General features: G+C 38.7%; 1 protein-coding gene across 2 annotated transcripts in view; it reads left to right on the plus strand.

Annotated features, from left to right (window-relative positions):
• The window catches only part of ptn (pleiotrophin), a 41992-nt gene that overhangs the window by 14836 nt on the left and 1617 nt on the right, over positions 1 to 25539 (plus strand). The window contains exons 1-4 of one of the 2 annotated variants that reach the window (XM_044342616.1): positions 11511 to 11594; positions 13888 to 13982; positions 15158 to 15331; positions 18992 to 19153. In XM_044342616.1, the coding sequence (XP_044198551.1) occupies positions 13889 to 13982; positions 15158 to 15331; positions 18992 to 19153 (430 nt within the window). In that variant the 5' untranslated portion in view covers positions 11511 to 11594; position 13888. Of the gene's footprint in view, positions 1 to 11510; positions 11595 to 13887; positions 13983 to 15157; positions 15332 to 18991; positions 19154 to 25539 lie in introns of those variants that run through there. The other variant, XM_044342615.1, reaches the window with a different exon arrangement.

Below are 25539 nucleotides of genomic sequence, written 5' to 3' on the forward strand. Positions count from 1 at the left end.
TACAGTATGGAATTTTATATTTTCCTCGTGAACTTGGAGGCAAAGTATTAACCGCTGTCATTTTGCACCGCACCAAAATATATTTGCACGACGATGAAATAAACAAAACTCCTCGCAGAGTTTTTACAAAGTATTAATCTGTGAATTTCGCTTTTATCCCCGACTGATGAAAGCTTACATTTACTGCTCTAAACACCAGCTTTCTCTTACAATAGGTGTTCCAAACAGGATTTCTGGTTTGTTAAAAATGAACGAAAGATGGTCTGAGCAGAAATGCGTCACACACAGAAAGTCAAACTTCAGGAGAAAAACGAGAAAGAAATCCTCAGCACCTATGATAACGAAACAATCAAATTAATAGTCTTATTCCACTGCACGTGGCTCCTACAATACATGCTCTCAGTCTGGCGTTAATCCTGGTGCTATACTCTGCTCTCAAACATGTTGCTGCGACCATAATGCAGCGTGTGTGAGAAGCTGCGCGGGATTACAGGTAACCGGAGGCTTTATCTCTCCACCAGCAGCTGTAGTCGTGCTTCCTCTCAGCCTCGCAGTGTGACGCCCGGTTTGGGGGGGGAAAGTGGGTGTGAAACGTCTGTAGGGAAATGTTGGCGTGTGTGTAGGTGATAGATGTAGGTTATCTGAAACTAGAATCACAGTTGAATCTGGAGGATGAGCAATATCTCCTCTCTAGTGTGTGGTATACAATATGTAGTTCTGCACTGATTGTGAGGTCTTATATTGTAGTGGTGCAACAAGCCTTCAGCCTGCTGTCTTAAATGAGCACCAGAACCAGCCCAAATAAGCAAACTACATTTCTGCTTAGCAGCCCCTGGGCTCCCAAATCAGATTATCCCTCAGTTTATTTTGCTATAACTTAAATATTCAAAAGTACACTCCCTGATTTGTGCTCCCAAAATGTCAAAGAATTCCTCTTTCTCAGCTTATTTGAAGCTGAGACAGAGAACATTTGGGAATTTGGGATTTGGTAGCACCTTGATAAATTTTAGAGCTAATTTTTGGGTTTCTTTGACAAAATTTGAGACTCAAATTTTGGGTTTAAAGGCACCATAACAAATTTTTCAGGTTGTAAAAAAATGACGGGAGCCTCACCATGAATTTTTGAGATGACAGGAAATCATCTGAAAGGTAGTGCTGTATAATTTAATGCATTTTTATATTTGCACTTTCCACAAGAGTGAAATGTGTATGAACAGAGGTATCCTTTTTTTATGCAAAAACATTCTTTGTGCACAAAAAGTAAAAAACCTGGTTTTCCCTCCATGAAAGCATTGATGTGGCTCAGCGATCACATACAAACATTGAAGTCACACAGCTGTGCAGGTTGGGTGTGCATAAGCAGAGGAAAGCACAGCACACAGAGCTAAAATTGTATTGATTCGGGTGGAAGTGCTTGCATTTTGATGGGACCACATCAGAGTCAAACTTCACTTCTCTGTCCTACTCCTGACAGTATATATCCTCTTGCGTGTGAGGCTGTATGAGAGTGTGTGAGAAACCTTCATTTAGCCGAGACCTGAGTTCAATGCTAACTTCGTTTAAAAAAAATTTCTCCTGAAAGTTTCAGTGAGTTTTTCTTATTTCATCATGACCAAACGTGAGACTAATCTCTAAGGTGTAAGTTTCTTATTCGCAAATTTAACAAAAGTTCTTTCACCTGCTAGAATGTAAAAGTAAAAGCACAAACTTGTCAGTAGACAATATTAAAAAAATTCTCCATAGTCTAAATATCTGATTTGAAGTAGGTAATTAGTGATACAGAATGGTTGGGATTGTGCTCATTCCAGTAAGTATTTGATTGCGTAGTGATCTCTACCTTAAGTCTGTTTATTACACATAATGTCACAATATATAGAAACCAGATAGCTATGTTTGTTAGGCTATTGTGAATTGGTCTTTTATGGAAAATGGTGGTCATCTTGAAATGGGTGAAAAAAGCAGGACTGGTTTAACATACGCCTTTTTGCAAGTTTTAGAAAGTTGGGATTGAGTAAAGTATTTAACAGTATTTTGGCAAAACCAAAAGTTTTGAAGGACACTGAGCATATGGATGGACAGCAGGAAAGTGGGTTATGCCACAAGAGTTGTTTGAAAACTTTCCATGGACGCTCTGATTCTCGTTCGAGCCATAAAAAAAACTTGTCACTATTGGAATCCATTGCAACTGCGGATCCAAATAGACCTCAGCTTCCTTTCCTCTGGTGCAGGGGTGTTTGCTTGTGGAACTGCTTTCCTAACCATCTGAGGGCAGCACAGACCCTAGTCTCTTTTTAAAAAAAGGCCTAAAAACCTTTCTATTCAGGAGAGCTTTTTCATATTAACTCATTTCTTTATGTTGTGTGTTCTATGTTATTAACACTGCAACACTTTGTGTTTCACTGTGAATGAAAAGATGGGTATGTATTTATTTTTATGAAGGGACAAATCTTAAGCACCGAATCCTTGAGCTGAACTGAGCACACTGAACCATGTGTCAACTGAAAGTGTCGTTGTCAGGGCAACTGTGATATAATGTAAGTAACCTCCTGGGTAAAAGCTTACTGACAGAGCAGGAAATCCACAGAAACAATCATGATGTAATAACTGTCAATGGTAAAGTTAACCTTATAAAATGTGTTTATATTAGGCCTAGCTTTGTTCTGAACTGAATGAAATAGTGGGAACCAGACCAGTTTCAGTCTTGGATTCGAATTATAAGATGCTACACGTCGACATCACTCGTTATGAATAGTCATGCAATTGCTTAACTTAATACATAAAACTAATATGTGACAACAAATGTTTGCAATGAACTGTACAACATGATTTGAATCAGGAAAGTGGGAAATACAAATAAACTTCTTACAGCCATGTTGGAACCCACCGGAGATGAATGTTTGATATTCAGATGACAAATTTTGGTTCGAGTATCATTTCAGCATCCAGAGAGCAAGTGATGCATGAATTAATGTATGTCCACTGACTTAATTATGTGTGTTGATGAGATGAAATCAATGAAATATATGCAGCTGCAACAAACCTGTAGATTATGTTGATCTTCCAAAAATCAAACTGTTATTCATATTTAACATTTTACTGTGTTATTTATGATTGTGTCGTGACTGGCGGGAGTATCTGCTGCGGCATTATTTTTGCCTTAATCCACTGAACATTAAGTGCATTCTCACTTTCAAGAAGACTGTGATTTCTGGGCTCTTTAATAAGCTGTCACTGTGACTGCCTTTTCCACTCTGAAATGTGAAATTCCACAGTCTGTTTACAAGCAAAATTAAATGAACAGAGATACGCTCAAGTAGACAGAAATACAAATTCTCTGTACAATTTCTCTGCTAAAAAGATTAAGGAGTGGAGAAAAGAACAGATAGATGGAGGGAGGCAGACAGGATGGGGAGAAAAAAAAAAAGAAAAGAGGAAGGATGGCTTAATCAAAAGGCGGACAAAACTACCCACGCATGTGTGCAAAGGCTTTCTCATCCAGCATACTTTAATGAACAAGTGACTCAAGGTGCTTTCAGTGGGTGCCTGAGAGGACCACACACACACACACATAAAGATAAATGTTGCCTATTCAATTAGACAGACACCTCTAAATTGGCGCTTTTAGAGAGTAGGCGAGAGTAGAAGTGAGTGTCTGAGAGAGGAGAGAGAGAGAGAGAGAGAGAGAGGGAGGTGGTGACTGTTGATGCAAACAGTGTGGGGCTTGAGGGATGGAGTTCTGCTTCTGGGCTGTCAGCGGCTGCCGGGAGGGATCAGACTGCACAGGTTCAGTAGCCAGACAGCCGGGATCTGAAGGGAACAAACACAGCTATTTCTAGCAATCAAAAGGCACCCAAACAGAAAGAAAAGAGGACGAGGAGTGGCGATAAGACGTCCCCCCCCCCCCGAAGCCACAGCCTGTACACAGCTAATCCAGCTGTATAACGTTCTTCACGGAGAGGAATGGAGATTAATGGTCAGGATGAAAACTTTATGGATGGAGCACACCCGTATCAGCACGATCAAACCCCGCTGACTCAAAATATTCACATTGCGTAGCCTTGTTCAGCATATTCTCTCAATGTGCGACATCTATCAGCGTTTAGCCGTTTTAGCTTTGACATTCAGTAAATGGAGAAATCTTATACTTTTGAATATTGTTGCAGCAAGAGTCATAATGTCAGCTTTTTGTGAGTACAAGACAGTCACTTCATGAATTTGTTATCTTGTGACTGCAAAAATGAAAGCGAATGCGCCCAAACCCTGCAATATTTTTGTAATCTTACAATTTTTCCTCCCTAAAACATGATCGAACTAGCAGAATGTTTGCCGATTTTATATAAACGATCAAGTTCAGATTCAAATTCTGTGAACAATTATGTTTTTTTTAGAGATTACTTGTCATCTTTAAGTCGTACCAAAAGTCATTGCAAAATAACACAAAGGTTGTCACACTAAAAGCAGCTACAAATGAAATCATGCTGTGCTGCAATAATCACAAAAACGACCTACTTCATTTTGATAAAGCATAATAGAAATATAACGGATTAACTGGCTACATGCAGGGGGCCAGAAATTAGAGTCACGTATAAGTGTCATGTGGCATTAATATCAACTGACATATTAAAAGGTATTAAAACTAGATTTGACATAAGGCCCTATAAGACAAGTTTTTAATTGTCCTTTAGTGGTGCATATTAGCAAAAAAAACATGCAACTAATCATATTAACCATGAAGTAATTGCCATTTACACAACTTGGGACCTTCGGGGCCCCTGAGGATCTGTTGTTTTTTCTTCTTCAGATCTTTAAATGTCAACTTTCCAGGAATCGAGAAAAGCAGCCTCATTTTTTTTTACACATTTTATTCTTGATAGACATCCGTTTTTTGTGTTTATCTATGTGAATCAGTTGAAGTTTAAACATATGTTTTAACACACAGTGGCGATATGATGCATGCATGCAGCACACTGCGGTACGGAGCTGAAAGCAGGTCTACTCATTAAAAGTGAAAGAAAACTTTAACAGTGGCAATCTGTCAAAGCTTCCTAAATTTAAACATTCTCTAGTATTTGTTTTAAATGTTTACCCCCTGAGCTATAACTAAAAAACACGTTGTTTTTTCCGTATTTCACCAACCTGTCTACACTAAAAAGAAGTCCTTATTGAAAGTTTAATGCACTTGTGCCCCCCCCGGCTCTCTTTGAAGAGCCTTTTTAACGTGTGAAAACATGGCTAAAATATTAGTGAGCTGTAGAGAAAAGAGAAAAAAAAATCAAACGGAGTCAAATACAGTGTGTCGTTTGGGGAATTGCAGCTTCATAATCCTAAAAGAGGCTAATAGATAACTGCTGGAGTTGTACTAGTGATAGTATGGGTGCTAATATGTGTGCTAATAATAAAGAAAAAGGGGGCAAAGAGATGAGTGGGAGGATAAGTGACTGAGTGGGTGTTTGGAGGCTTAGATATAATATGATCAGCGTAATGGAGGCGTTCACGCATAAACCGAGGTCTTCAATTTCAGCTGTTTCAGCTCCGATGCTCTCACTGAGCCATTGTTTGTCATCCTTATTATTGTGTTTTTATCATTAAACAAGGCCGTCATTCTGCACCGCTGTTCAAACTGAGCTCTGTTTTCAAGACTTGGCCTCGAACACGGCTCACACATACAGACACAAAAAGGCACACACACACACATACACCCACACACACACACACACACACTTTGGAGTGCCACACATGCTGTTTTTGTTCCCGGAGCATGGCTCCCTGGGGGCTCCTCCAGGGCTGTTCTGAGAGATAGCGGGGACCCTCTGCATACACTCTCTCCCCCACTGTCTGACCTTTACAAAACACAAGTCAGAAAATGCGTGGCATTTTCCTCTAATCATCCGCACCTAAACACACAAGAAACGGCGGTGTGCGTCTCAATTAAGGCGTCCTCCGGTATGGCCCCATGAGAAACGATTCACCTCTCTTCAATGGCAGTTGTTATCAAACCAAGAGGTATTAATGCACTGAGCAGCATTTTCCGTAGCTGTGTCTTATATGATTACCATATATTTATCTATTTTCTTCTCATAACGCTAAACATGCAACTTTAAGCCTTTTAGTCTCTAATTCTGCTGTTTCCTGTGAATGCATTTGATGAGCTATATGCTTGACTTAACCATGTTTGTTTGTCTTTTCCTGTGTCCTTTAGTCAATACGCTTCTCGTTTCATCTGTGCTGGAATCTCTCAAAAGCTCAGCTCAAGGAGCACACAGACCGAGAAGCTCCTAAATAAATCCTTTCAATATGTCCTGTGTCTTAGGTGAGGCGTTCTCTACTCTTCACAACTACTGAGATGGCAAAGCCACTCAGAAGTGGATTTTTCTGTCTGACTTTTTCCCAAGGACATAATGCTTTATTCTCTGTCTGCAACTAAAGATAAACAAACACTGAACCATACAAAAATCTGTCAATAAGTCTTCTGCTTTTGTTTTTCCTAAACATCCAAAACAAGTTAGTCGAAACAGACCATGATCTGTCTATGTGGGATGTTTTTAAATTAAGTTGTTTTATTAATATTTACCTTTATTTATCCAGGTTAGGGGCAGGTTAAAACCAAGAAAGCATCATCAACATTAATACAACAAAAGGAGCTGACAAAAAACAACTGTCCATACCAAAAATAGTTAAAATACATCAAGATCAAACAAGAAAAATACATTCAAAATTAATTTAAGAGTGACTTAGACTGAAAAGTTGCACTTGTAACCACGCCCAACAGTGATGTCATAGTGTACTGACACACCCCTGAGTACACATCTACATCACTATAGTATGGTGATAACTTCAACCACTAGAGGTCAGCAAAAACAAGACTTTTAGCTACGTTAGGTCTCAAACATTAAAGTGAAATTGTTTGTGGAAGAGCTCAATCCGGGCAACGTTATTCTTAGAATTCCTTTTCTGTATTAAATCCTTTCATTCTGAGTAGATTTAAGGCGCTTTACCTGATTCAGTTTTGATGTCAGGGTCCGACAGCAAACAGTTTATATTGATCCAGGATGGAAGAAAAGTTTCCTTATTTATGCTCCAAGCGTGCGCTGGCATGTGATGTGGAACATACAGGTACAGTGAGATGAACACAGGCTTATTTGATAAACTCCTGTCTAAGCACAGATTCACATACATTCCTATCACACTGCGAGCCTTTGTGTTTTTTGGCTCTACCTCGGCTTTGTGTGTGATTGTGTTCTCCTCCGGGTCTGTGCTTAGCACGAGGACGCAGACCTGTGACTGGAATGCTTAACTTCTGCAAAGAGAAAAGGTGAAGATGGTCATTTCTTTCTTTTCCAGGTTTTTTTTTTTTTTTTTTGCACTTGAAACTGACCAGACCAGAGCGACTGTTTCATCTCCCCCTTCCGATTGCACACTCATGTGAAACGCACCTCCAAAACTGAAAGTGATTATGAAAAAAAAAACGGAAAGGCTAGGGGGGAGAATCGGGAAAAACAGCTTATTGCACAAGACAAAACATGCTTATTGCAGCATGTTTTGTCTTTTGCCATCCACAAGCTTCTGCTTATCAGGAGGTATACATGGGGAGTTGTTCTCGCTGGCTTGTTGTTCAGTGTTACAGTCGATCCGCCTTACGTCATGGAACATGGTTGGCTGCCGTCCCTGTTTTTACTTTGCAGATGAGATAGGTGGAGTGTGGCGGCTTGTTCCTGTCCGACCTGCTATCAGGCTTCCTCCCCTGTCACAGGCTGCATGAATTAGAACTGTAATGTGTTGTAAGTCTGGCTCAGTGCAGGACCCCTGCGGGTTTACTTGCCATTTCACAAATCACTAAAGATGTGTCAGATGAATAGGCTCATATTGATACTTAAGCATAAGTGCCTAAAACTACAGAACCCCTTTAGGGGGCTCCATCTATAGTGAAAATAGAGTTAAAATGTGGCTACTGTTATCCCCAGATTTTACAGATCCCCTCCAGACATGTTTTAAGATGTATTTAAAAGACTCTACTTTGAATAATAATTTCTCTGATAGGTTTTCTTTTATTTTTGATGAGCACAGAGAAACTTTCCCCACTTCAGCAGATGAATGTGAAAACAGCCTTTTAGGTTCAAACTCTGCACATACATGATTCTGCACAGTGAAGCTCAAACATTAAACTGAAGTAACAAGAAGAAAAACACATTTTTAATGGGGACTTTAAAATAAGCCCTGCTTTATTGGCCAGTATGACAGTATGGGAGTTTCACAGTGCCTATCTCTACAGGAATAATAATTTAAGAGATGGTTATAAATGTAATTTTATGACTTAAGATTTCTACTAAAACCAGATATGTGACAACAAGTCAACCCAATTAAACCACATACCAGTAGGTCATTTGTACCATGCACTCCACAACAGTCCATAGGAGCGTTTTCTGATATGCCGTCTCTATCGGCAGTAAGCAGCAGGACAACAAAATTTGTCTGTGCTTTCCAAAATCATTACAAATCACCATTAAAAATAATGATGTTTTATGATGTGACAACTCTGTGGTTAAGGTCCGGTTAGGTTTAGACACAAAAATCACTTGATTAGGGTTAGGCAAAGATCATGGGTTAGGGTTAGGGTTCCTTAAAGCTAGGCAACCTTTGTCGTCATGGCAACTGTAAAGACCATGACAATCATAGTTACGGTTTTAAAAACAGGAAGTGAACATCAGTCTCCTGCAGCTAAATCCACTGAGTCCACTTTTTGCAAGTTAGGATGTATTCATCCACCCAACCCGCCACCTCCAAATACGGAAATTTGTCACCTTATATAGACGTCATCTGAACTGCAACACTTCTCTGGGTCATAACTATTACAGCTGCTAGATGGTGTCTGTCACTCAAATAGTAAATATATGTCATTTTTGGTGACTGAATTGACAACCTATAGTGTCGTTTTTCTTGGGAGGACAGGCTCATAAGTGAATTTCTATGTTTTTATTTATTAATTTCCTCTTTCATTTTTTATATTTCTTAAAGTTTGCTTTAATGCACTGCAGAACTAATGTGAAAGGCGCACTTCGAAGTTGAGAGAGCTGGGGAAGATTTGCCTTTGCAAACTACATTCTTTGATTTGTTACCTCCAGGGGTAAAGACTTATTAAAAAATACATGTATAATTCATACGCAGCTAAGTGATATTAAAAGCATACATGTGTTCTATAATAATGTTTGTTTTCATCATAAACACAACAAAGAGGGGCTGTTGCTTAATTACAAGCTCCTCGCATGTATTTAGATAAGTTCTCTGATTAATGAATGGATTTTGAGAGGTTAATGGTTTAAATTAAAGAAATCAAAATCCATTCTTCACAGAATAATGATGGTGGAAATCTTTTTCGCTCAGCCAGTGCAGCGAATAACCAGAGTGGTTCCCCTTTTCTTTGGCCTTATAATTGACTCATTAAACCTGTCCTGTCCTTTATTCCTTCACTGTCGACTCCATCACCACCTGCCATCATATCAGACAAAGCAAAGGATCTGATAGTATAAATAGATTCTCCTTTATGTACTCAGCAGGGATTACGTCAGTCCTAATGAGAGAAAGCAGAAAGATGGAGAGCGTTTTGCATCTGGTGTTTGTCTTCACTCCAGAAAGCTGGAACGTCATGTGTGTGTATTTGCTGGAGCACACAAAGAGACACTGAAGGTGCATCGATTTGTGGCCAGTATTGGCTTTCCTCCTCCACTCTCCTTCACCGCGAACCCACCGCTGCGTCTGGATCAATGGGGCAAATGGAGGGTTTGATAGGACTAATTCTCACTGGCTCATGAGCCACACTGACCACTGGATGTTTCTGATGTTCCAGTTAAAGCAACCCCCACGGTGGAAGGTTTGCAAACATACTATTCTCCTCCTTATTGCCTCACAGCTCAAGGGGGATCTTAACTAGATTTTAGGATTATCTCTTAATTCTAGACTTTACTTTACTGAATTTAATTGCAAGCAGTTGATAAATGTGATATTTAGCTTGCACTTTAATATATGTAGAGTATTTCTCTCTTCTGAAGACTTCAGGTATTTTTTTGTCTGTCCTGTGTCTTTTGGAGGGGTTGCCTTTGGCTCTATGGTTGTATTAATCATTTTCTGAACTTGTGTAATGTCTCTCTGGAAATTTACATAAAAAGAATGTTATTTTCTCACAGGAGAGCAACCACGCATTGCACCAAGCCACTTAGAGCTCTGTAACTAGAAAGGTGAAGAAAGGTGTTTTATGTAAGTGTGTGTGAGGAGGTTGCCAACGGAGAGCCGGCACAATGATAAGGAATCTGAACATGGGTGTTTAACTTATGTGTAATAAGAAAAATAAATTGCTCAGCACACTGCTTTGCCTCGAGAAGCTTAGCTGATAATTGTTCTTCTTTGCAGTGATGGCACTAGCCAATCATTGTCCATAATGGCCTGACATACAATCTCTTTTTAAAATTCAGGTGAAATTTGGTGATAACTGAATGCTTTGAATAACAGTTTACAGTGCAATTCAACCACAAATGTCTGCACATATGGGATCATTTGTTGCAGTCAAAGCTGCTTAACGAGCACAAAGGCCCTAAAATAATTTCTGTTGTAGTGGCTTGAAAATTGGACCTAGTGGGTTAAATTGTGACTATACTGTATAAAAGAGCAGATTTCAAATGTGAGGTTCACTCAGAAATTTCTCATCTATTTAATATTTCTATGTATGTCCAAAAAAAAAAAAGTCTAGTCTATCAAGTTTAACAATGGCAGCACAGCTTCCTTTTCACCCTGAGAGATGAGAGATCCTGACCTCTCATCTTTATTTAACACTGACCACTGTCTCTTATGTCCCTACACTATCTGAGGCATTAAATGACTTTCTTTCATCTGAAGAGTTTCACTTCACTAAATCCTGAGGTAATACGGCAGTATCAAACTTCCAATCTGGAGACAAATGACTGACGAAACTTCTCTCCTGACTCTTCTCTTCTGACTTTTCTCTTATATCCAGCTACTTGGGTATCAACTACAGCAGGAGATTGAAATAATTTTGCAAAATGAATCAGTATCTCCCCTAAAAGAAACATGAAATACCATCCTCTTTGTTGGCTACAAGGAAGAATGATGTGATTCGACAGGTGGTGGTGAATTGAGCTGATAAACCCCCCGCTGGTTAGTCAAATTATAGGGGTCTGAGTCATGCCAATAAGTGACCGAGTAGTGGTCAGGTTGCCAGGGGCTGAGACTTGGAAGAAAAAAAAAATGCTCCCCTTCTAGCTGTCAGGAAATGTAGTGCTGTAGGTGTGTCTGACTGTCTGTGTATTGAAGAAAGAGAGGGGGGAGAGCGTTTATGGAAAAAGCACAAGTGGACATCCTTTAAGTTGGCAATCCCCAACGCTTCTTATCAAAGCATTACACAGGCAGCACACATGCCTGCCGAACGATAGCCAAATGCTCCGATCAACCCGGTCATCCATTATAGGTGCTGTCATGCTCTGGAAATAGGAGCTACATGGCCGGGGAGAGACTTCTGTTTAATTTATTGACCTCTGGAGGAGGAGAAACCTGTCGTCTCGCAGGATTCTCCGTCTACAGAGGAAACGGTGAAATAAGTTTAATTCTAAGACTTATTTCTTTCTTTAACCTTACTGTATAGAGTGCTCATTCAAAGCCATCAACCCTGTACCCTTTCTGCACCGCACCAAGAGCCCATCGCTCTATGTGTGACTAACTGAGGAAAAGGCTTTCTTATCTCATGAAAGGCCACAATGCCTTTTTCTTGGAAAATGATCTTTATCTGGGAGCTTTCACTGGGGTTTCTCTCTGAATCTCTTAGAACTTATTGTACATACTTCTTACTGTAGGGATTTGATGTTTTTCTTCCTTTTCGGGGTTATGGAGATGAATAGTTGAAATCTTTTAAAAAAGAGTCAACATAAAAAATAAAAAAAAAAACTGGGAGATGGTATCTGAAGTATTTAATCAAAACAGGGTTTGTCTGTGAGCTGACACAGTCAGAAAAGTATAAAATGAACCATCTGAAGGATCCAGACGACGTTTCCTGGCAGGCTAGGCAGTCTACATTTGCAGCCATAACGCTTATTATAAGTTTCAAAAAAGTGCTGGAAGACATTCAATCCGAGATAAAAATGCATTACAATAACATTTAATAATTAAACGTAAGGTTACCTGATTTAAATATCAAAGGCTTTCGCTGTCCTCTAAACAGACTGAGACTTAACTTATGTGGAGTCTTAAGTAAGTAAAATGAAAAGTTGGGAATGTAAGTCCATTATACAATGGGATGAAGGCCTCAGAGCCAGCTCATGATTAATTAAAAACGACAAATGGATATTATTTTCCTGCCAGGCTCTACCTTTCTAGAGGAATTTGAACACAGGGGAGAGTTTTTGGCGTCAGACACTTGGTAATTGCTTCAGTTTCATGCTGTCTCAGAGTGCACCGTCCGCTGGAGGATTTCACTCAAAAAAAAGAAGAAGAGGGCAGGAAAGCTGAAGAGAATGGGTTTTCTGTAATAATTTCATTGCGGTGCATTAGGCTGATGATAGTGACAGTAATGGCTTTCTGCTGATCCAGTATCAGCTGCTGGATCCAATAATGAAATCCTGATTTTGATCAACAGTACTAGTTTGATTTGTTAAACTTAAAGCCACATTTGTTATCTGTAAAATCAGCAGCTCCGTGCAAATAATGGACTACACTGTAGAGACAGATGATCAACAATATTTTTCCCATGACAGTTTATATTGCGCAGTGGCAATATACTAGAGGCCGTCTTGTTTGTTTCTTGCTTTACTGCAGCAGGTGTAATTCTTTTCTTGAGAAACTATTGAAGAGTTCAGTAAGCCTTTTGGCACCTTCTGGCAGCAAAAAGTGAGGAATGACACCGGAGCAGCCATCATTTATTTTCTGAAATGCGACTTCAACACCAGTTGTGTCTATACTATCTTGTTCTTAAAAGCAAAATTCACAATAAAACACTTCTAATGCTCTACAAACATTTCTATTTCTTACGCCTATTAAATAAACCAAACAACTATTGAAGCTTTTATGGCACACAATAGCAGAAAACCTTTCTCCATGACCCTTAAATCAATTCTAAGCCAACCACAGCACCGATAATTAACACGAGTCTGGGTGTCAGTCCCTTACAAATCAAAGAGTAAATGCTTCTTTGAAGACTAGGCATTTTGCCCTATTGTTCCACAAAAAGACATCCGTCAGGGAGGAGACAGAAGGACCAATTTCTCCATTGATAGTACCCTTGATAAACAATGCAGCCTCAATGTCATGTTGTTTTGTGAGCAACTTTGCATGACTTCAACAGAAATACAAGGAAACTGTTTAACCTCTACTCCTGCAAAATAAAGAGAGAAGAGAAAACACAAGTTTTGATAAATGAAACTTGCATAGCGACTTTATCTACCCGTGACATGATTTCACGGAGACTGGCAGCATATATATATATATATATATACACCCATCTATGAGGGTGTAGTGGCACTGCTTACAATCAAAATGTTGATATTGCGATCCAATGCAGTGGAAAAGACAAAAGATGAGATATGTAAATTCCCCAGGCTATTCCTCTCGTCTCATGAGACTTAGGACAACTATTGCTCTTCTCCTTCTGTTCCACCAAACAGCTAGTTCAGACACATTTTTTCGGCAAGTTCTCAAAACTCAAGAGTTCTCGAAATGAAGTGTTTTGTAACATAGGAAATCATTAATCGACACAGAGGTCGACAAGGCAGGCTGAGAAACACTTCACGTCTCTAAATAACTCCTTAATTGCAGAGAACGGTGCAGACTGACATTTAAACTGTGTGAAGTGAGTAGGATTCTCCTCTAACAACTGTCTGGTCTCTCTTTCAGAATGCATGGACAGAAGCAGTGGACACGGGTGGCCGTGATGGCGCTCCTGGTGCTAACGGTGATGGCAGCTGAAGGAGGCAAAGTAGAGAAACAAGGTGAGTTTTATAAACATCAGTATAGATTCTTCTACCATAGATGAGTCCATAGAAAATTAATGTATCTCTGCAGGTTTAGATTCCCACGTGGTATATTAACATTAAACAGGAGCAACATGATGTTCATTATTAAATCAAATCCATATGAATTGATTAAGTTTCCTGATTTTATCTAAAATATTCCGACACAGCCAGAACACCTCAACTTACTGCTGCTCTTTTACTTGTAAAATACTTATATATATATGAAGAAAATGACTCTGCAGTTTCACAACAAACTCATTTCACCTCATAAACATAAAACTGACTTTTCCTAAATGGAGTAATATACAGAGCTATCACTCCTGTTAAAATGTTCCTCTTAACTAATCATTTAGTTGGACAGAACTCTTAAAAATATATGAAAATGAAAAAAAATGAAGCCTTTGGGTTTGAAGTAATTGTGTCTCCTGTGAGGATTTACCAGAAACAAATAGCAATATCTTGCAAAACAGCAAAATAAGTCAGATAAATCCCACTTGGGTAAAGACAATAACATTCTGCCTAATTTAAATTAAATAAAAACAGTTCATTTGCATTGGACCAATGGTCTTTTAAATTATTTTTTATGTTTTTATTTATTTATTTCTATTCTTTTATTACTTTAGTTTACTTCTTAATTATCTTTTTTTTTCATTTCTATATAAATTTGATCTCTTTTATTTTGCTCTTTTCCAATCGTGTTGTTTTAACATCACTTTAAATCTACCTCTGTGTATGAAATGTGCTTTTTAAATAAAACTGCCCTGACATGGAAATGAGCAAATGCACTTAAAACTTATTACATTTACCTTGAATTAACATAAAAAGTCGAGAGGGAGTGAATGCTTTTATAAACACCGCTAATAGCAGTTTTCATTTGTTTTAATAAAGCTAAAGATTTTAACACTTTTTTTTAAATTTATCTACAGGATTTGCAGAAATAACATCAGTTTTTGAGCTGAGACTTGAAACAAGACAAACATGTAGACTTTAGATGTGACTTGATTGCTGTGTAACTTGACTTACTTGAACTTTGACTCCTTACAAACCTGACTTGACTTGAAAAAAAGTTTAAACTTGCTTCTAACTATATTGGCAAGATGTTAGCTGGTTTCAACACTGGTGTTTTTAAAGTGCCTGTTTGGTCCCTACAGGAAAGAAGGAGCGCAAGTCAGACTGTGGGGACTGGCAGTGGAGTGTGTGTGTCGCCAATGAGGGGGACTGTGGACTCGGCACCAGGGAGGGAACACGCACCGGCACCGACTGCAAGCAGACCATCAAGACCCAACGCTGCAAGATCCCCTGCAACTGGAAGAAGAAGTTTGGAGGTGAGGTAGAAGTGCTAAGATTCAGATTTTGCTGTGTAGCAATACAGAAACTATAAGTTAAGAAAATTACCACATAATTTAGAATCTTTTCTTCTTCTATACAAGTGCAAGGCCCCCATTCCTCTCCCCTTGTTGATGTATAGCGGCCTGCAATTCACACAAACAATTGTTCCACAATAGGTATGGGTAAGCCAGCTAATTAGAGGTACAACAGAAATGTCTGGTGAGGATGTGATACACCGCCAAGGAAAACACAGGAATCTTGCTTTTTCATTTGCTTTTTGAGCTTGAGACTATGCAGCCTTCAGAGCTGAAATGTGACAAACCTTGGGGACTTTTGTTCCCCCAGTAAGGCCTGTCAGGCAGGAGCCTGCTACACCGCAATGAGCCTGTCACAAGTGATGAACACACCACAGGAAATAATGGTCCTGCTAAATGGCTATATAGATTATAGCAGAAAAAAGTTTGGTAGCTGTGGTAATAAGTTACATGCCTCTGGCCTTTAAATTGTGGAAACTTAGTTGAGGAGACAAAAAAAAAAAAAGAAAAGAAATGAAAGTAATGAAATGAAGTAAATGAAAACCCTCTTGTGTTATTAAAATCAAGGCCAGTGATATTTCTGCAAAGATAAGTACTGTAACATTAGGTGCACATGCCCCAGAAAATGCATCGAAATTGGTGTGAAAAGACCCCGCAATGTCACCCTGGCAGCTAAATGTGGATTCAGATATGGTGCTGCTCAGTAGAAATGTCTCTCTACCTTGAATTTTAAAGCCTATTTTGCTAGTAAAATAGCAAGATAAGCACTGGCAGGTATCACTAAGCAACAACATTTTACTGTGCTCAGGTGTTATTATCAGACAAATCATAAACTTGGAATTATGAGTTTTTATCTGGGTACACTGGAAGATTTGACAACCCAATTGTAAAAACTATTACATCTGTCTAAAAAAGAAAATCAAACCCCAAAAGATCCTTAAAAAAAACAAACACATGAGAACTACTGTAGGTTTACAGTAGTTTTGAGCCTGAAAGTACAACACAACAATACAGAGTGAGACAAGGAATATAAATGTTGTGCTTAAAAATAGGAAGTGCAAAATGCTGTAGAGCGAGGGTTTCCAGAGGCATGACCCAAAAACAGGAAAACTCTTCTCTGTGGGGCAGGTGATGTGGGTAACCAACACTAGAGCTAATGGGTTTCTATTCAATAGACCATAAAAATACTCACACAGTGCTGGTACAAAAGGCTGCACAAACATAAAACCTGAAACAGAAAAAGCAATGATGAGAAAGAAAGTGAGAATGAATAACTTGAATCTGTGAGGAAATACTCTTTTTCGTGGCACTGAAGGGCCACTTTTATACATCAAAGTCAGTTTACTTGTCATATGACTTGTCGTCTGTAGTGCTTGAAGGAGATTTCTAGTCTTATATTTATTACTAAAAGCTGTTACAAACTGGAGGTGTTGAGTTTAAATGCTGTCCACATTTACCAAGCACAGAGACACTGACAAAATATGCTACCAAACTGCATTATGGGCAATGTAGGATCCAGCAATTCTGGAGATTGATTCACACTAGCAACTAAAAGTCAGGATATCTCAGTCTCTGCTGTGTTCACTTTGACCATTCTTTTTAAATCTGTCTCCAAGTCTTAATACATCCAGTAAGTCTTTCAACTTTATGGAATTAGTAAAATATTACTAAATTGTAAGAGTAGCTCTTTAAAATGTTAGCTGCTACACCTCAAACTGCAGCTGACCCATGACAATTTGAATTTGCCCACCAAACATGAATAAAATGCATAAAATAAGAGCATATCACAGCATTCAAGAGTTCATGAATATGTGGATAACTTAGTTTTTAAGAGTTATTTTTTTTTAGAATTTTCTTTTTATTTGGATATACTATGACAATATTAAGATTAGTCGTTAAAACAAAATATGAATCCTATGATTATCCGAGCTATATTTGCATTAACAGAGGCATTATTATTGTCATTATTGTCATTATTCTGAAAATGGAAGGGCATAATTTATGAACAATATACCATGATGATATTTAATTAATGAAAAATTCAATAACTCAAAAAATTATAGACATAAGTAAATTATACCTTACCGATCTTTCCCATCTCTTGCAGTCTTGCACAGAAAGTTTTTCATTACATCCTCCAACATTTCATAAAGGCAGGGAAGGAACTCTGTCATTTTAAAGGAACAGATCTTTTTCAGCCATTAAGTAAGATATATAGAACTCTGTTTGGATATAGGATTGCTGGTTTGTGGGTGTGTGCACACAATTCTTTTTCGCCTACTTGTATGTGACATCTTAAAGAGGACATGACTGCCAGCTAAATTCCCAGGAGCAGGAAGGAATCTCTCTCAGAGACAAATTATACAGTAGGTATGGAGGCGCAGGGTTTTAAGTTGGATGCTCAGGAAGTCCCTGTGGGATTCTTGCAACAATGGCCCCGTCACCCCCTCTCCCTGCTCTCCGTCCCTCCTCTCCTCACCCCTTATCTCCCCTCTCCCCTCGTCTGATGAGCACCCTGGGATCTCAGAGGCAGTGACAAGGGGCCCCGACGCTTTCATGTGAGAGGAAGCTGACGAATGAGTGTCACAGCCTCAAGGGAACCTGGCTAGAGTGGCAACAAAATAATGGAGGGAGATATGAGAGACATGGACATACAGTACACAAACACACTTGTACACACACACACACACACGTTGTGCTATGTCACTTTTGGGGACATTACATAGATTTACATTAATTTCCTGGTGATTTACCCTTATCCTAGCCATCACCACTACTTGCCTAACCATAACCCTAACCCTAACCCTAATCCTAACCCTAACCCTAACCCTAACCACTGACCCAAAAATCAGTTTTTTCCCAGTTGGGGCTTTTGTCCTTAGTTGGACAAGCTGTTCCCAATCAACTGGTCTTAAGACTGAAATTTGTCCCTGAAAGTAGCCTATGACAGACCACACACACACATTTCTATGACATACTCTATAACCACTGCTGCCATTTTCTGGAGTAAGCTTGCATCCTCTGGGGCCGAGTTTAAGGTGGGTTACATTTAATATCAAATGAAAGCACATATGTGAAATTTATTTAAAGTGCTGTTGAAAGTACTTCCAATACTCGGCTGCCAAGATTACATCTGTCCATTATTTCCAGGCTGAGCAGCAGCCAGTTTTTTGATTGCATTCATCTGTTAGCGGGTGTCATCATATACAGTTGGAAATATAAGATCAAAACCGTGAAGCACCATCTGTTCCTGTTAGCAAAAAAGCTATGAGCATCTTTTATGCTGTTGTTAATAACCGCGTCTGGTGATGAGGTGTTAGCAGAACTCTCTCTGTGGATCTTGGACAGTTTCTATTGATAAGAAGGAGATAATAACCAAGTAGATTAAGACTGCTCATTAAACAACCATTCACAGTGTATGACTCACAACTCTTCTCAGACTCAATGGGCTTGTTTCATTGACTGATTGCAATTGGTTGCTTTTTTTAAAACAAATATAGAGGCTGCAGTGTATCATCTTACTGTGTTTTCTGCTTGATCGCTTCTATACGATGCCTCCTCAGAGCTACTCTACTGAACAAAAGCGTCTAATTAAGTATCTGATTTCTCTCTTTGTCGTAGGGGAATGCAAGTACGACTTCCAGGCTTGGGGGGAGTGCGATCTGGCGACGGGAAAGAAGAACAGGACAGGTGTGCTGAAGCGAGCGCTCATGGATGCGACTTGCGCAACCACTGTCACAGCCACCAAGCCCTGTGGGAAAATCCCCAAGACCAAGCTGCAAGGTAAGCTGTGAGGAATAAATCATCACTAGATGAAATGTAACTCTCGCCGGACACACCGAGCCTGTCAGCAACGGCGGGACATGCCGAAGTCCGGTTGATGAATCACTGTGTCTTCAAAAAAATGTGGTTTGCTGCAGTCAAAGGATATGATGTTTTGCTGAAATAAAACTTGAGTGAATTTCATACAGGTGCTGGCACTTCAATCATAGAGGGCTTTCTTCAGACTGCTAAATAAGTTCTCAGTTCTTCTTTGGAAACATCACATTGATCTCATAATAAAGAAAGTTCAGGACTGCCACTTGATTGGTGGGGCAACACATTTCGGAGAACTGTCTGCTTCCTTTGTGCTCTTTGGAAAAGGGCCTCCCAAACACACATTGGCACAATAAAATGCACTGATGAAATTGAGGTACAATCCCAAATAAAACCTGAATGAAATCAAAGTCACACAAGAAAAAAGCCAAGTATTTTATCACCAAGTGTTTACCCCGTCTGTCCACACTGGAACAGGGTTCAGACTTATGCAAACTGGACAGATTTGTTGAACTACCTATACTCTAGATACAATATAATAGGATTTTTGGATTAGTTTGAAAGCTTGAAATGTTTGTATATACATTCCAAAAATAAAAATCTAATTATGTTAGAACAATTTGGATCAAAAGAAAGACAGTAACACACTCATGACTTGGAATAAGAATCTTTCCAGGATGTTATTACGCTGTCAAAACATTGTAAACAGTTGGTTTGTTTAGCTAATTATAGCTGAAGGAGTGTTTACAACTTTGCGTCTTTGTTTCTTTAGCTGAACTGCTGATCTTCCTTCAGACAAGCTTGTATATTTTGTGCCAATCATTGATTGCACACAGGTTAAAATTAGAAATAAAAGAATTCAATTAGGATAAATTAGTATAAGCACATGTAACAAGGTGTATAAGAGAGCGAACTTCTTCTATCCTCTTTTTGATAATTACTGTGTTAGTTCAGTAGATATTTATCTTGTCCCCTGGTAGAACTCAGACTGATTGCATCCCTGCTAAATCCAGCAAACCCTTTCAAATTATTTCATGTCAGCCACTGTAAGCTGTGATTCACATTTATATTCAATTCACCATCGGCATGATGGAAATGGAAATCCACCTACTTAAGTGCTGAGCTGAAGCGATGCGTGGCAGTGTTAAAGCAAAGGTGAATAGGTTAACTCGCTGTTCAATTACATGCTTTTAGCTTTCTTCAGTCATGTCAAAAACACTGAAGTCAGAGAGCTTTTTTGCTCCTACTTCCCACATTTTCTGTAAAAGGGGCAGTTATCAGAAAACTTGAGTTGACACAAGATTAAAACTTATACGGGGGAATATAAGATAACCTTGTGGACGCATATTAGTGTTTGGAGAGATTGGTATGAAACTAATGATAAGAAAGTCCTCGACTCATTCCAAGTAAGTCAATGCCCTTTGTTGATTTTGTAAACAAGGATGTAATTGACCTACTGCGAATGTCCCATTGTCCAAACAGGATTATAATGAATGCAGAATTGCTGCCAAATGTCATAAACTGCGCCCTTATCACGCTCAGCAGATGACAAGTAAGCACACAAGGTTTGCACATAGAGTTTGCTTAACCTTACTGTCACTTGATCAAACAACCACTGTTGGGTGAAGCCCTAATTTACAATGATAAGACAATGTGAGCACTTCCGAGGTAGTCTTTTAGTGCAGGATGTCTGGCTGCCCACTGTCTGTCTGCTCCACTATTTGCCTTAAGATTTTATGTCAAACTCTATTTGAATTTCCAACAAGGAATCTGCTAAATTTCTTTACTTGGTAGCACATCATTAATGCTTTGTGACAGGAGGTTAAAGGAGTTGTAATGTACTCGCCGTCTGTGACTCTCTCATGTTTTTTTCAGCTGATATGAATTAAAGGTGCAGTGTGCAGAACTTAGTGGCATCTAGCAGAACTGACTTGGCACAAATGGAGTATAATATTTTAAAAGTATGTTTCAATTAGTGTTTAATCACCTGAAAATAAGAATCGTTGTGATTTTTTTTTTTACCTTAGAATGAGCCCTTTATATATAGATCTATATACATAATCCATTGCAAAATTGATACAGATACATTTCTAACAATATGAAATTGCTGCAGATCAAAGCTGATTTGATATTTTTACTTTATAATAATGAAAGTATGGCTGAAATAATTCATTTAAAATAGTAAATTAAAAATATCTCAGATAATTATGTCCTCTGCCTCACCAACAGTAGTAAACATGGGCAGTGATATATCGAATAACTTTTTAGTCAGTGCCCTTCATCAAACCTTTTCACTAAGATGTTGCTAGTTGGATATTGTTTCACAGTTCCTGGGTCAGTGCAATCCTTCTGAATTGGGCATTTTCCGGTAACACAGTGTGGTTGCATGTCCCTGTTAATAAAACACCTCATGGTCTTCAGTGACAGTTTAGGTTTAAACTGAGAGAAGCAAGGAAGTAGCATTAGCTGCTAATGCTAGCGTTACTGGCCCTTTGTTGAGGGCTCCTTTAACTTTAATGTCAGTGCACATGCTGCGTCCTTCAATTAGTAGCCAGGTGTGGTACAGTCTGCATATTTTTTTTTTAGCACTAATAGTGTATTATTTTAGTACTTTAATACTTTTTTGCTAATGCAATGTAAATGTCAGGCACGATAGTTTCTTGGGGAAAGTTGTGGATGGCTGTGATGAATTTGACCTTCTTGTTGCCACTGTATGGCATAATAATTGAAGAAAATCTTGCAAGGATAGTCAAATGTAAGAAAAAAAAAATCCCAATTAAAGTCCCTTTGAGTATGTATGACAGCAACCACATACACATTTTTTAATTCAAACTTCATTCCTCATCTTTTATTATTCAAGTGCATGTGCACAATATCGATGCAGATCATGAACTTTTCATGTTAATAAATGTAAATGAAAATTTATATATTCATGTAGGGTAGGTGTATGTGCATGTGAGTGAAAATGTGTTTGGTCATGTGTTTGGTTAGCAGTCATGTGTGCAGAGCTGCGTATACCTGTGCACATCAATTCTAATGAAGGCCAGATGTGTGGATTCAGAGTGACAGCCTAAGAGGTGTGAGAGCTGAGGGCAAAAGAGAAGCAGAGCGAGGATGACAGTGGCCGAGATGAAGGTAGGCAGTTGGGAAGAGAGACCCGCTATCTGAGCGAGGTGTGATTTCCCATGCCTGCCAGTTGGAAGATAAGCCCTGGAAAGCAGAGGGGTTACTGGGAGAAAGAAAGAGGGGGTGCTGTGCACAATGAGGTGTGTACAGGAAGGGGAATTGTGTGTGCTTTTCTGTTTGTGTCAGGGGATGGCAGAGATACAGTGCACAGCAGCGGGATCAGAGAGCTTACGAAAAAAAAAACAGAAATGTTTGGCTATGGAGTGACTGAGGTGGAGAGAGGAGAGACTATCTAACCCCCCGGCGGGGGAGCAGAGATCTGTCCTGTCCGGCCAAATCTGCAATTCTGAACAGCCACCGTGGGTTTGGAAGATAGGTTTCCCATGACTGCAGCAGGTTGCTGTGATGGAGGTAGCATCTGTCATTTGCAGATTCTGTAGGAGACAATGCTAGGAGGCGCCCTGGGAGTGATCTGCGATTCAGAGTTGCGTGTCTTGGCTGTTTGGCCCAGGTGAAACACAGACCCTGCGGAGCGAAAGCGAGAACAAAGAGTGACAGAAATGAAACATCATGAATGCCTGTAGAAACCTCAAGGTCCCCGCCTTCTCTTTCAGCTGAACAGGAGTGAGTAATGCACGAGGGAATGTTTTGGATGCCAGACTTGATCTCAGTTTAAACAAAAGGCTTTGAAAAAAAATAAATCTGGCATCTCTGAATTTGTTTGGGGCAATTTTGTGTGTGTGATTTTCACTGGAAAAACATGTGGTGTTGTGATGCTTAAATCAAAGATATGCATTCAGACTCACACTTGGTATTATTATTATTATTATTAAATTCAATATTTCTACCCCACAACGGCTGAGAGCAGTAATTACAGAAAGTGTGAAAATGAGAAAAGAAGGTTTAAAGTTTTGTGGCTGATAAGACAAACTCTGAAGCAGATAGTTAAGTTGTAATAGCTTCATTTTATGCCTTTTTGAGCAGGCAATATATAAATGACAGACCATCAGTCACCATGTGATGATGACCTCCTTTAACCAAAGGCACATAACGCACTCTGTCTTTGGATTATCTTAAATGAATGCACAAGAAAAATGTAGAGTTGTATCTACAAAGAAAATGTGTTGTTTGAGGTCCCTTGACCATTTTAATTTATTCATTAGCATCATAAATATTCTATGATTTAAATTAACTGTCTTTCTTTTCTCTATATAAAAAGAGGCTTGTGTCTTCCTGTGACAGAGAGTGTAATGAATGGGATGGTGCGTTCTATAGCTCAGAGACAAAGTGCAATAACTGCAGCCGGAGCAACAACACAATCTGAATTGATGGTCTTTGAGATAGAGTGTTGGGATGTAAAGCCTTCTGAGATAAATTTTAGGCCTATATGAATAAAATGGACGTGACAATATAGAGATAAAAATGCATTAAAATGTCAGTAACTGTGCAGCTAGAGCACAGTAGTGCAGCTTGCTGACAATGTTATATGTTTTCTAGAAAATTAAGTGTTTTTAGGGAATATATTTTTATGTGGTAAAAAAAAAGTGGTGCTGGAGGAAGTATTTCAATAGTAGTAGTTGTAGTAGTAGTAGTAATACCACAATATAAAATACTTAAACACAAGTTAAAGTCCTGCATTCAAAATAGTACTTACATAAAAATGTATGTTTCTAAAGGTAAAAAAAGTAAAAATGCTCAATATGCAGCAGAATGGCCTCTTTCATTATCAGTATTATTTGATCAGGAATAAAAGTTGATGTTGTTTCTATTGTAGATGGAACTAATTTAATTTACTTTATATACTGTTTGGTAGTTTAATCTATAACAAATATAATCTGATCTTCATGTTTTGTAGGTAAAACCTAAAGCTGCAAAGTATAATAGGACAATTTTGCTGTGTTAAAAACTACAATATTTGGCTATTTGGCTCAGAAATGTAGTGATGTATGAGTATAAAGTAGAATTAAATTCAAAATACAACAAGTACTGAAGTGAATGTACTTACAAATGTCAAAAAGTCTGATTCTGCTCTCAACCCAGTTTTGAGCAAATATGTAGTTACTGCGTTTTGGCTTTGGGCAGATTTGAGCTGGAGAAGGCAGCAGCGGCCTGATTATGAGTCTGTGTCAAAGTCAAAGAGGAGAGTGAGCAGTGCCATGTAATGTGCAAATGCAGCAGAAAGTACTCCAGCCTGGTATGAGTGTCCCCATCTCATATATATATATATATATATATATATATATATAGAGCAGATAGAACAAGAGTGAGAGCGAATCCTTTTTCACCATCTCGCTCCCCGGGGAATGGGATATGTTGTCAAAAACAACAAGGGAAGAAGAAGAAGAAGAAGAAAAAAGGAGAATACATTCAAACAAATACAAGCAAACAAATGGGATGGAAGAGCAATTTCCATATTTGCATGGGTTACAGCGATACACGTCAAAATGTTAATGCCTGTGGAAGTTTGCAAGTGAGGAGACAAGAAGAGATTTTTAAGAAGATTCCTTCATCCTGCACATTCAGAATGTTAAGAGGTTGAAACTCAATTGATCTCATTGACGAGGCATAACTTGTCGCTGTTCAGAGCTGCTTGCCAGCATGTCATTAGAGGATTTGTGAGTTGTGGAGGTGTCCTTTTCAAGATAATCCATTCATACAAAAAATTAATTCAGGATTTAAGTATTGACAGTCTTCTTATATATTATCTGTTTTAAAATACAGCAAGATGGGTTTTTCCATATATTACTGTCCTCTTATCGGATTTTTCAGACAATTTAATCAAGCCTTCACATTTTATTTGACTTCTATGACAAGTTCTAGCTCTGAATAAGCAACACACTGATTAACATTTTGACTCGTCTTCAAACTCGTGGGAGCATCTGAAATTAGAAGGTGTAAGTGCAGTAGGAACATGCTTCGGATTAGGTATGCGGTCTAAACAAACAGGGTGTGGATTAGCCAGGATTACATCTCTGTCTGTGTTTAACATGTTGAAAACTGAAAAGCTTGCTAGAAAACACCACTCACAGTTAGAGATTAGGAGATGTACTATATATTTTTTCTGAAAAAAGATGATCAAATACACAGAGAAGTATAGAATTAGTGAGCACAAAATACATCTTTTTATTCACAAATTTTCTTAATAGGCCTTTTTCACAGCAGACATTTTGTCGTAGAAAGCACAGGTGTTAGAAACATTATTCAGCTATGACAGTGTGACAGACAGT

The sequence above is a fragment of the Thunnus albacares genome, chromosome 23 (assembly GCF_914725855.1).
Source record: "Thunnus albacares chromosome 23, fThuAlb1.1, whole genome shotgun sequence".
Classification (NCBI taxonomy): Eukaryota; Metazoa; Chordata; class Actinopteri; order Scombriformes; family Scombridae; genus Thunnus; species Thunnus albacares.